The sequence below is a fragment of the Pelobates fuscus genome, chromosome 2 (genome assembly GCF_036172605.1).
Source record: "Pelobates fuscus isolate aPelFus1 chromosome 2, aPelFus1.pri, whole genome shotgun sequence".
NCBI classification, from domain to species: domain Eukaryota; kingdom Metazoa; phylum Chordata; class Amphibia; order Anura; family Pelobatidae; genus Pelobates; species Pelobates fuscus.
Genome location: NC_086318.1, coordinates 442,638,175 through 442,650,861, shown reverse-complemented (window position 1 = coordinate 442,650,861; position 12,687 = coordinate 442,638,175). Strand labels below are relative to the sequence as shown.

The 12,687-nt window shown below is 42.1% G+C and overlaps 1 protein-coding gene across 1 annotated transcript in view; it reads right to left on the bottom strand.

The window, feature by feature from the left end:
* The window catches only part of ZFAND3 (zinc finger AN1-type containing 3), a 270,967-nt gene that overhangs the window by 82,448 nt on the left and 175,832 nt on the right, over nt 1–12,687 (bottom strand). The window contains exon 4 of the mRNA XM_063444125.1: nt 6,167–6,229. Within this exon, the coding sequence (XP_063300195.1) occupies nt 6,167–6,229 (63 nt within the window). The remainder of the gene's footprint in view (nt 1–6,166; nt 6,230–12,687) is intronic.

Here is a 12,687-nt window from a genome sequence, read left to right as displayed (position 1 = left end):
TCAGGCAGTCCTCCACCTGCAGTAATTAATACCACGTTATATCAGACAGTCCACCTCCACCTGCAGTATATAATACCACGTTATATCAGACAGTCCTCCTCCACCTGCAGTAATTAATACCACGTTATATCAGACAGTCCTCCTCCACCTGCAGTAATTAATACCACGTTATATCAGACAGTCCTCCTCCACCTGCAGTAATTAATACCACGTTATATCAGACAGTCCTCCACCTGCAGTAATTGATACCACGTTATATCACACAGTCCTCCACCTACAGTAATTCATACCATGTTATATCACACAGTCCTCCACCTGCAGTAATTAATACCACATTATATCACACAGTCCTCCACCTGCAGTAATTGATACCACATTATATCACAGTACTCCACCTGCAGTAATTAATACCACGTTATACCACAGTCCTCCACCTGCTGTAATAATACCACATTATATCACACAGTCCTCCACCTGTAGTAATACCACGTTATATCACAGAGTCCTCCACCTGCTGTAATAATACCATGTTATATCACACAGTCCTCCACCTGCAGTAATACCACGTTATATCACACAGTCCTCCACCTGTAGTAATACCACGTTATATCACACAGTCCTCCACCTGCAGTAATTAATACCACGTTATATCAGACAGTCCTCCTCCACATGCAGTGATACCACGTTATATCAGACAGTCCTCGTCCACCTGCAGTAATTAATACCACGTTATATCAGACAGTCCTCCTCCACCTGCAGTAATTAATACCACATTATATCAGACAGTCCTCCTCCACCTGCAGTAATTGATACCACGTTATATCAGACAGTCCTCCTCCACCTGCAGTAATTGATACCACATTATATCAGACAGTCCTCCACCTGCAGTAATTAATACCACGTTATATCAGACAGTCCTCCTCCACCTGCAGTAATTAATACCACATTATATCAGACAGTCCTCCACCTGCAGTAATTAATACCACGTTATATCAGACAGTCCCCCACCAGCAGTAATTAATACCACATTATATCAGGCAGTCATCCATCTGCAGTAATTAATACCACGTTATATCAGACAGTCCTCCTCCACCTGCAGTAATTAATACCACATTATATCAGACAGTCCTCCATCTGCAGTAATTAATACCACGTTATATCACACAGTCCTCCACCTACAGTAATTCATACCACGTTATATCACACAGTCCTCCACCTGCAGTAATTAATACCACATTATATCACACAGTCCTCCACCTGCAGTAATTGATACCACATTATATCACAGTCCTCCACCTGCAGTAATTAATACCACGTTATACCACAGTCCTCCACCTGCTGTAATAATACCACATTTTATCACACAGTCCTCCACCTGTAGTAATACCACGTTATATCACACAGTCCTCCACCTGCTGTAATAATACCATGTTATATCACACAGTCCTCCACCTGCTGTAATAATACCACGTTATATCACACAGTCCTCCACCTGTAGTAATACCAAGTTATATCACACAGTCCTCCACCTGCTGTAATAATACCATGTTATATCACACAGTCCTCCACCTGAAGTAATTAATACGTTATATCACACAGTCCTCCTCCTGTAGTAATTGATACCACGTTATATCAGACCGTCCTCCACCTGTAGTAATTGATACCACGTTATATCAGACAGTCCTTCACCTGCAGTAATTAATACCCAACTATAGAGGTAGACAGCAATGGTTATAGTGCCTGAAGTTCCCTGACACCGTTATACGTTCAGTGTGAAAAACAGCTTTCAGTGGTTTAACACTGTACGAGGATCCCGGTTTCTTCTGCAGCTCAGCCCCTGTGGGAGGTATGGCCAAGCCAAACATAACATGACTTAGCCTTTCCAACTACCAGCATCAGTCAGCTGATGCTCTTACCTCTCACTGGCATGCATTGTTGTGCCTCATCCTCTGTTAAATCATTTTAAAAAGGTTTGGCAATGAAGGGAGGGATGGCGACAAGAACTCCATGCACCATAACCACTTCAATGAGATTACTGTTTCATTACAAAAGCGGCTTAGCGACCCATTCTTTAGTTGATATAGAACAAGGTGTAAATTAATTATACAATGCTTTTTGTGGGGTGAAAGAGGTTCCAATTTGCACTGGGGAAGTAATATCTGAGAACAATTATCGGTGGCTGGACTCCTGATAAACAGTGGGAACTCTAGGAAATGTAATACTGACTCACCTTGGGTCGTTTTAGAACCAGTTCTGTATATTATGATACACATAACATGTCACTGGTCACTAAGGGGCAGATTAAATATAAATAATGATAATGTGACACAGATAAACATGTCCTATATATCTGGTTTTTTTTTATGTCTTGAACACCCGAGAAAAACTAAATAAAAGATTTTTTTTAAGATTTACTTAATTCCCTTTACTTAACAAGCTACAGCTTGGACAATGTTTGTTTTTTGGAGGACATCTTTAGGTTGCCTTGCGCATATCCCACCTTCACATGTCACACAGCGGGCAGCTCGTTGTATGGAAGAGAGCGATTACTAGCTCTTGCTAGCTGATGCACCTTATCAAATAACACACATAATGCTTGTTTCTGGCAGGGAGAAGAGCCACATGTATATATGTTAGAGAGCAAGAGATGGACCCTGCAGGGAAACCTCATCACTATAACTCAGAATACGCCAGAGCGGCTTGAATCACTGTTCAGCAGTGCTACTCCATCCTGCTTATAATGGCTGATGAGAGATAATAAGGCCTCCATGCTTCAGTTATCACCCTGTTACACTCCACTGGCTGCCCATTAGGCAATAATGTTTATTTACAACCGGCTGTCTGGCTCCCTGCTGTTAAGTACAGTGTGGCTGTCTAAAGGTCCAACACACTGTGACCCCAAAAGGGCAGAGCTGTTTGGAGGTAAGAAATGGACCCAAACCTTGTAGAGGAAACTGGGTCATAAGGAACCACAAGGACAATGAAAAGTAAAATGCACTGAAACAAAGCTTATTAGGGAGTTTGGTATAAAAAGGATGAAAAACTGCTTGATATAGGAGAATTGTTAATTTTTACATCAACTAAGAAAATTGGTCAGTGACAACAATCAATCAAAACTCTCATATTATTAGGAAGAAAATAAAGAGTGAAATATCCAAAGGAGTGGGGGTGGGGGGAATCTATTTGTCCTGGTTTAAAAATGGTATATATAAAACAAAAAAATGTATAAGCTCTTTCTGGCTTTTAAAATACTCCCACACACACTTAAAGGGACACTATAGTCACACAAACAACTAACTTAATGAAGCAGTTGTAGTGTATAGATCATGCCCTGCAGTCTCTCTGCTCACTACTCTGCCGTTTTAGAGTTAAATCACTTTTCTCTCTGTTTATGCAGCCCTAGTCACACCTTCCCTGGCTATGACTGACACAGTCAGCATGAAAATTTTATGGTTTCATTTTCAATCAGATATTAACTGAATTTAAAGGATTTTATCTCCTGCTCTGTAAACTGAGCTTTAATCACACACAAGAGGCTACTGAAGGATCTAGCAAGCTATTAGAGCATCAAATAAGAAATTCTAAATTTAACAGAATTGGCAATAAAGGAAGTATACGTATTAGATGATTCTTTACAGGAAGTGTTTATGGAAGGCTGTGCAAGTCACATGCAGGGAGGTGTGACTAGGGCTGCATAAACAATGTGATTTAACTCTTAAATGGCAGAGAATTAAGAAGTAGAGTACACGGACATACACCAAAACTGCTTCATTAAGGTAAAGTTGCTTTGGTGACTATAGTGTCCCTTTAAAATAAACAGATTATTGTGTTAATGTTAAACAGCTGAACTAGCCAAAACAAAATCATAAATTGTTTAAAAAGAGGTAGACCTAAAAAGGAGTAGAATTAGAAGAACTAGAAAAAGGATATAATGTCACTATATAGAACATTCTGCTACTCAATCTTCTAGAAACTTTGCTTTGAAATACAGAAATGTTAGTAGCCCACATGCTTCTTGCTGGGGCTGCCTCTCTTTTTGCCAACTCCTGCCTGCAGGAGAGGCACTTAAGATGGTGTTGAGGTGCCTGGGATGCAAAGGCAGTATTTTGCCAATTTTGCTGAGGTGGTATATTTAATCTTTGTTAGCTATGCACTAATCCAAAGGGTTTTCCACCTTGGCAGGGGGCCTCTCAACAAAGTGAGCTTGGACTTTCTAACTTGGCTGTTGATGTCCTCCTCAAGTTGTCCCTCTTCATTCTCTTCCTCACTGCTGCCTTCAGACTCATGGAGTGAGTCAAGCAAAGAGACAGACATTGAAGGTTCAGCAGCTTTAGTTACCATTGAGATGGTTGCTGGCTACCGCTTAGGCACCGTCTCCCTTCACACTACAAGTGTCTCTGATTGTACTTTTGCTCGCACACTTATAATTTGATTTTGTATTAGAAATGTAATCTTCTTAACCTTGTGTGCCCAGGGAAGATGAGATGACTTCTCTGTTTGGTATTTGGTCAAAAAGAATTCCCTTTGTCCAGCTTTGAAGTTGTTCTGTCGCAGTGACTTAAAAAGACATGGGTGTTGATGACTGAAATGCAGCACCCTCATCGGACCTCAAAACCCCCTTAACAAGTGCTGGCATTGAAGAGACTGTGATAACTAGTGTCCGCTCATAAACAGAGTGACATATTCAAAAGGCTTAATAGTGATAGAAAGCTCTGCAAACAGACTCTACTGGTTTTAGGTCAAGATCGTGTTTGCAGCTTTGTATGATGAATTGGTCAGACAAGGCTGCAGTAAGGGGCCACCTCTGCTCAGTAGGTGAATCAAGTAGGACTTAATGTTCCATCATGCACTCATGATGCTCATATTTGTTTGTTTCTATTTCTGGTTGCTGTCTCCTAACTCGCTTTTAAAAAAAATGTTCAATAGCCATCTTGCAGCTGAAACCGTTCTTTCAAAGCCTGTATTCTGTAACGCAGCAGTGATTACCACCTGCGAGGTATGGCCAGTGCAGCGGATACTGGTCCAACCCTGCTTCTCGTCCAGCAAGTTTGCAGCAGGCACAATATTAGCACGTCCTCCAACCATTCTGTAATGGTAAATGCACATTTTCACTAATTAAATCTGAAAGGTAAACTGAGGCACAGTGCTCTGCTATAGCAGAGATGGAGAATATTTCCAGATTCAGAGTGTTTTTGTCTCCGTTTTTCAGATTTGCAGTGTAGTAAATAGCCCTGCCAATGTCCAGGACTCTAGGCAGGCGTCCAATCTAAAATTATGATGTTTGTCATTACACGTAGATTGTAGTAACTGACAAGTATACTGGGCTACTGCTTTAATCTCTTGGACAAGTAGATTTTTTCCTTAACACTTCCACACCCCTGAGGTGTCCATAAAAATAAAGAGAGGCCAGTCACATCAGAAGCAGTTCCATTTACACCAACTCCTATACCATATACCAAACCATTTTACCCCCTCTGATGCTGATAACGGATCAGACTGGCACCATCCTATCAGTCAGTACCAGCTGGTTAGGGAGCGATCCGCCTTTGGGAAGCGGCAGATGACGATAAGTTACTGGGGCAGGCTGCACACCGAATCACTTTGGATGAAATAAAATCTTTCACATAATTTAACGCCAGTAACATTATTTAAATCCTTAAAACAGATTGACTCTCGATTAAACTATTTTGTGAAAATGGGGCAGATCACATTTACTGCATCGCCCATGTCTGTATGATAATTAATCATTTTTTTGGTATGAATTCCTTAGTTTAAGTATATAATGTTCTTACTAAGTGTATCCAAAGGGTTTCCTATAAATGCTGGCTTGGTGCTATCATGATTACAGGTCTATATAGTGAAAATCAGCCCTGAATAGTAACATTTAGGAAGGGGGGTAGCACATTGTACGGGGCAGGTTTCGGATCCAATATGTGGCTAACACACATGGATACCCCCAACATTAGCAGCATTAAAGTCTGCTTGTAGATAGTGGAATCATTTCTGATGCCAATTCAAACAAATACAATGGAGGGTGGGTATTACATGCAAGAGAGTAAAATTCAGCCCTTTGCACTCCATCTGTTGCAGTTAACCCATGGCACACAGCAAACTGTGCTCCAGGTAAGTCTCAGACAACCAGATACTTATTAAAATAAAACCTTACCTGAGTCGCAGGATCTTTTGGTTGGCGTAGATAAGACCTGGGTGGTTTCTGTGCAATGCCCACCTAGAAACAATAAAATAGATATCAGCATAAGGTATGTTAGGAAGTGTTGGAAATAGACAAGGCAAATGTAAATTTGGGGTAAAATAACCCAAATGGATACATTTTCCAATTGGGTTATGGTGACTTAAAATACACCCAACCTGTGTGGGAGCCTGGAGTACCCCTTTAATAATATAAACTCACCCAGTATAACTGTAACCTAACCTACACAGTGCATCTAACGTGTGTGGGAGCCTGGAGTACCCCTTTAATAATATAAACTCACCCAGTATAACTGTAACCTAACCTACACAGTGCATCTAACGTGTGTGGGAGCCTGGAGTGTCCCTTTAATAATATAAACTCACCCAGTATAACTAACTGTAACCTAACCTACACAGTGCATCTAACGTGTGTGGGAGCCTGGAGTGTCGCTTTAATAATATAAACCCACCCGGTATAATTGTAACCTAAACTACACTGTGCATCTAACGTGTGTGGGAGCCTGGAGTGTCTCTTTAATAATATAAACCCACCCAGTATAACTAACTGTAACCTAACCTACACAGTGCACCTAACGTGTGTGGGAGCCTGGAGTGTCGCTTTAATAATATAAACCCACCCAGTATAACTAACTGTAACCTAACCTACACAGTGCATCTAATGTGTGTGGGAGCCTGGAGTGTCCCTTTAATAATATAAACCCACCCAGTATAACTGTAACCTAACCTACACAGTGCATCTAATGTGTGTGGGAGCCTGGAGTGTCCCTTTAATAATATAAACTCACCCTGTATAACCAACTGTAACCTAGCCTACACAGTGCACCTAACGTGTGTGGGAGCCTGGAGTGTCGCTTTAATAATATAAACCCACCCGGTATAATTGTAACCTAACCTACACTGTGCATCTAACGTGTGTGGGAGCTTGGAGTGTCTCTTTAATAATATAAACCCACCCAGTATAACTAACTGTAACCTAACCTACACAGTGCACCTAACGTGTGTGGGAGCCTGGAGTGTCGCTTTAATAATATAAACCCACCCAGTATAACTAACTGTAACCTAACCTACACAGTGCACCCAACGTGTGTGGGAGCCTGGAGTGTCCCTTTAATAATATAAACCCACCCAGTATAACTGTAACCTAACCTACATAGTGCATCTAACGTGTGTGGGAGCCTGGAGTGTCCATTTAATAATATAAACCCACCCAGTATAACTAACTGTAACCTAACCTACACAGTGCACCTACCGTGTGTGGGAGCCTGGAGTGTCCCTTTAATAATATAAACCCACCCTGTATAACTAACTGTAACCTAACCTACACAGTGCATCTAACGTGTGTGGGAGCCTGGAGTGTCCCTTTAATAATATAAACCCACCCTGTATAACTAACTGTAACCTAACCTACACAGTTCATCTAACGTGTGTGGGAGCCTGGAGTGTCCATTTAATAATATAAACCCACCCAGTATAACTGTAACCTAACCTACACAGTGCATCTAACGTGTGTGGGAGCCTGGAGTGTCCCTTTAATAATATAAACCCACCCAGTGCAACTAACTGTAACCTAACCTACACAGTGCATGTAACGTGTGTGGGAGCCTGGAGTGTCCCTTTAATAATATAAACCCACCCGGTATAACTGTAACCTAACCTACACAGTGCACCTAACATGTGTGTGAGCCTGGACTGTCCATTTAATAATATAAACCCACCCAGTATAACTAACTGTAACCTAACCTACACAGTGCATCTAACGTGTGTGGTAGCCTGGAGTGTTCCTTTAATAATATAAACCCACCCAGTATAACTAACTGTAACCTAACCTACACAGTGCACCTAACGTGTGTGGGAGCCTGGAGTGTCCCTTTAATAATATAAACCCACCCAGTATAACTAACTGTAACCTAACCTACACAGTGCATCTAACGTGTGTGGGAGCCTGTAGTGTCCATTTAATAATATAAACCCACCCAGAATAACTGTAACCTAACCTACACAGTGCATCTAACGTGTGTGGGAGCCTGGAGTGTCGCTTTAATAATATAAGCCCACCCAGTATATCTAACTGTAACCTAACCTACACAGTGCACCTAACGTGTGTGGGAGCCTAGAGTGTCCCTTTAATAATATAAACCCACCCAGTATAACTGTAACCTAACCTACACAGTGCATCTAACGTGTGTGGGAGCCTGGAGTGTCCCTTTAATAACATAAACCCATTGGTATAATTAACTGTAACCTATGGGAGACTGGAGTATTAACGGTAAGGTATTGGAGAACCAATATGTAAATGCATTCAGCTGGAACCCATTGTAGATCACAGCCATACATTGCGGCATCCTCTCAAGTTCTGAAAACTCACTTCTTCACTTGTTTGTGTGTGCATTACCCAAAAAGTAAGATTTGGCTCAGCCTTCTCCATGGTAAAATGGAATGAGATGAGAATACTTTTGGTATTTGGTTTGTAGGTGTTGCGGTTGCCGGCTCGCTGCGTGGCAAAGCTGTGCCCGACCGGCACAGTCTAGCCGACGGCACAAGCTTACCTGCTCACCGGCGAGCCGACAGCCGCTTCTCCGCATCCTCGCGCCCGGATCCAAAATGGCGCTGACCGCGTGGTCGCGCCTAAACTCAGCTACGCCCCCGAAGTTTATACGGACGTGCGCGTGACTTCACGACGTCGACGCGCACACACGTTCTGGGGTCACAGGTCGCTCTCTGACCAATCAGACCTTTGAGAGGAATATTTAAATCCCTAGCTCACTCCAGTACCTTGCCCTGTCGTGGTTTCCTGTTCCTGGTTTCCTGAGAGTGCTTTATATTTGTGAATCTGATTTCCTGGTATCCTGATCTTGGCTTTTCCCTGGTTATTCTGAATTCTGGTTTCCCTGACTTGGCTTGTGTATACGGTATTGTGTATTTTCTGGCTTCCTTGACCTCGGCTTTCCCTTTGACCATTCTCTGTCTCTAGCGTATTAGTCCGGCCATTCTAAGGTCCGGTTTACGCTCTGTCCTTTTATTTTCCTTTTCTTGTCTATGTATATGTTTACATAGTTTCTGCGTGCTGGACCACACTAGTAGTCGTGACAGTAGGGAAGAACATGTTAGCACAGTCTCACACACTGCTACCTCCCCAAGGCATGGTACTAAACCAGGAGACGTGGAAACCCTGTGTCAAAGTTATCTGGCTTTCTGCTGAGCGGACACAGGATACACATTTACCCCAAAATTGTTCTTTGATAGGAGAAAATGTAAAAAAAACGTATAAGATAAAAATTATTTAATGCCAGAAGCAAAACTATAAATTCCTGCAGACATTATAAGTGAATAGAGACCAAACAGACATAGAGCTGGCAATACCGGGAGGAGAGGATTACTGCGGCTCCAATGCAGCCTTTATTGCGATCTGCTTCTTCCCTTGTGACTCACAATGTGTATGTACATTGAAAAAAAACTTTAAATTTAATTATAACAAAAGATTTGTAAATCATTTGAAAATAAAAATCTTAATCTTAACCCCTTAAGGACGAGCACGAACACGTGGGAACTTAGTTGGCGGCCATCTTGTGACACGAACGCAGGCGGCGGTGTTTGGTCGTCGAGTGCATGGAACTAAAATCTGACTAACTCGTGAACACCACTGAACTTTAACCAATGCCTGCTTTGTTGCTATTCATGTCAGGATAACGCCGTTCAGTAGGAATTTTTCACATGAACTAGGCGAACAACCGCTTTCTAGAAGCCAGAGGATGTGTTCGGTATTTCATTCGATTTTGGACTCCCAAAAGTGACCGACCGCTACCACTTTTCTTATTGAACTATTTTGAGCAGAAGCCACATGTGCGGTCGGTCAAAATTTTACCTCAATGGAAAATCCAAACCACTGAACTGATCGAAGTGCTTTTTAGATATGATAGGCACTCCGATCAGGGCTATCCAGGGATGTGACTCTTGAGGGGCTTCCATTGATTTTAGGAGTACTTTTGAGGTGTTGTAAAATTGTTGTATTTTTCTGTGTCTCGAGATAATTAAGTTTGTACAGTTTCTGATTTAATCATCTCTCAGGCACAGGGGAGGAGTTTACTGTGTGTATAAATTGTGAGTGCTTACAGGGGAGGAGTTTACTGTGTGTATAAATTGTGAGTGCTTACAGGGGAGGAGTTTACTGTGTGTATAAATTGTGAGTGCTTACAGGGGAGGAGTTTACTGTGTGTATAAATTGTGAGTGCTTACAGGGGCAGAGGGAACTATAATACTAGGAATACAGGTTTGTGTTCCTAGAAACATAGTATCCCTTTAATACAACTCGCAGCAATTCACAGGCAAGTCCGTCTTATAATAAAATATACTGCTTGTTTTATGAATCCAGAATATTGCAGCAATTTGAATATCTTGGTTCTGATATCAAATCAGCAATATTTTCATGTTTATACCAACAAGACTGTTTATTGGGAAAAATTTAATATAATAAAGAAAATGAAGAGATTTTATAGACAATTTTATGTGACAATATACTTTGCCAACATTGGCATAAAGTATTCCTGCACTCAAAAGAATTTACATTAAAATGAAATGGATTTATTGTAATGTGATATCATATACACCTCACTTTAACGCTCAGACCCAAGCAGGTCACATTACATTGTCACGTCAGTTTGCGTGTATCCATCCAGAGATATTCTAGTAACAGGTTATTAAATTTGGTATGTTCTCTCTCCAGTAACAGTCCATCAGGGCAGTTTTAAGTATTGCTCAGTATAGGAGATACCCCTTTGCCTTCATTAAGAAGAGATGTAAGATAAGTTATTGGAACTAATAGCAGTAATAAGAATTCGCCTCTGATACCTACAACAGGCTGTCCCGTTCCCGGAGATGGTTATCGGCACGATGTGCTGACTCTAGACTGGGTGATCAAAAGTCACACAAAACACCTGTATAATGTCCAGCATTCTGGACCCAGATAACTCTCCTGACAGCTAATCCCATGTCACACTGCAGCTTGTGACGCTCACTTTCAGCATGCCATGGGTGAGATTTCTTGGCTTCCCAAGAGGATGATTGTGCTGGGAGAAGGATCATTACTTCCAGAGTAGAGAAAATGGCCATAGGAGTTAATTTAACAGCAGAGTGAACATTCTCTGTAATACAGAAAAATTGTGTGACTAATGCTCAGCAAGTGCTATGTTGGCCCTGGTGGGAAAACATGAAATACCACTGGGGATTATCCCGTGTAGGGACTACAGACAATGCTTGTTTGCTCAGTGTTTGACAAAATGTTCTAAATTCTATGAATCCATTACATGTTAGAAGTGAGCCCAATGCATTGTGTGCCCGATCTCTTGCCACCCATCTTCTGCTAGGGGTAGAAGGAGAGGGGAAGCCAGACGAAGTGAGGTCTAGGGAAAGCTGAGGGAGAGGAGGGCTGCTCAAAGAAGTGGCTTAACAAAAGGAAGTAAAGGGAATACGTGAAAATGACCTCTTAATGCAAGAACCAGGGAATTTCAAATTGCAGGCTGTGGCGAACTGAACTTTGTCACTGGTTTTTGGAGGGGCCTGTTTGCCAGCCTCCTACCCTGTGACTATGGCCCCTGCAATAGACCTGGCTAAAATACTTTAACTCCATGTTCGTGCAATTGGGATTATATGGTTAGTTTACTGAAAAGCTGCACGAACCAGAGACCACCCTGGAGCTTGTTATGCTTAATTGATACATTATTGCAATTTCTACCGCAGTGTTCTAAGTGTTCGTCTGGGTGGCCGCAATTTCTATGGATGACCACGAGGTGGCAGCCATCTTGTTCGCATGGACCAAAACCGCGAAATAGACTTCAGGGGGGACTTAGCCGCAAATGCCTTGGAACTATTTTCGGCTATGGGACCATGCCTGCGGTTGGTCAAATAAATAACTTCTAGGAAATTCCTGAACCCCTGAACTGATCTGGGTGATTTTTGGATATGTTGGTTACCCAGATCAGGGCTATCAGGGGGTGTATTTGTGGGGTTTTATGCATGTTTAAGGTAATTTTGTGGTGTTTTAAAAAAGTATGTTTTTTCTGTGCTTGGAGATAATTGGATTAGAATTAGTACAGTTACTGATCTAATTATCTCCAAGGCAGAGGGGAGGGATTGTGTGCTGTGTGTGGGAGTGTCGTGCCTTGGAACCTTATTGTTATTGGTTGTTAAGTTTGTGTCCCTGTCCCCAACAAGGTCCATATGGGCGTACACCTTGCTTGGGGACTTGCATAAAAGGCCAGTGTGGCTCCCATTAACCCTTCATGAAGTCTTGGCTCATGTTTGGGGGATTGGAGAACTACATACACTCTGGGGATTGCTATAATCACAATACTCCCCTGAGTATAATCAATAGCTCTTATAAGAGCTGTTCCTGCTACGCTCTCTGGACTAGGAGAGGTCTACCCACGGGAAGCTGGATCCTGGTCTTGGGTACAGGGTGGGTGGAGGACGGCGAGACCC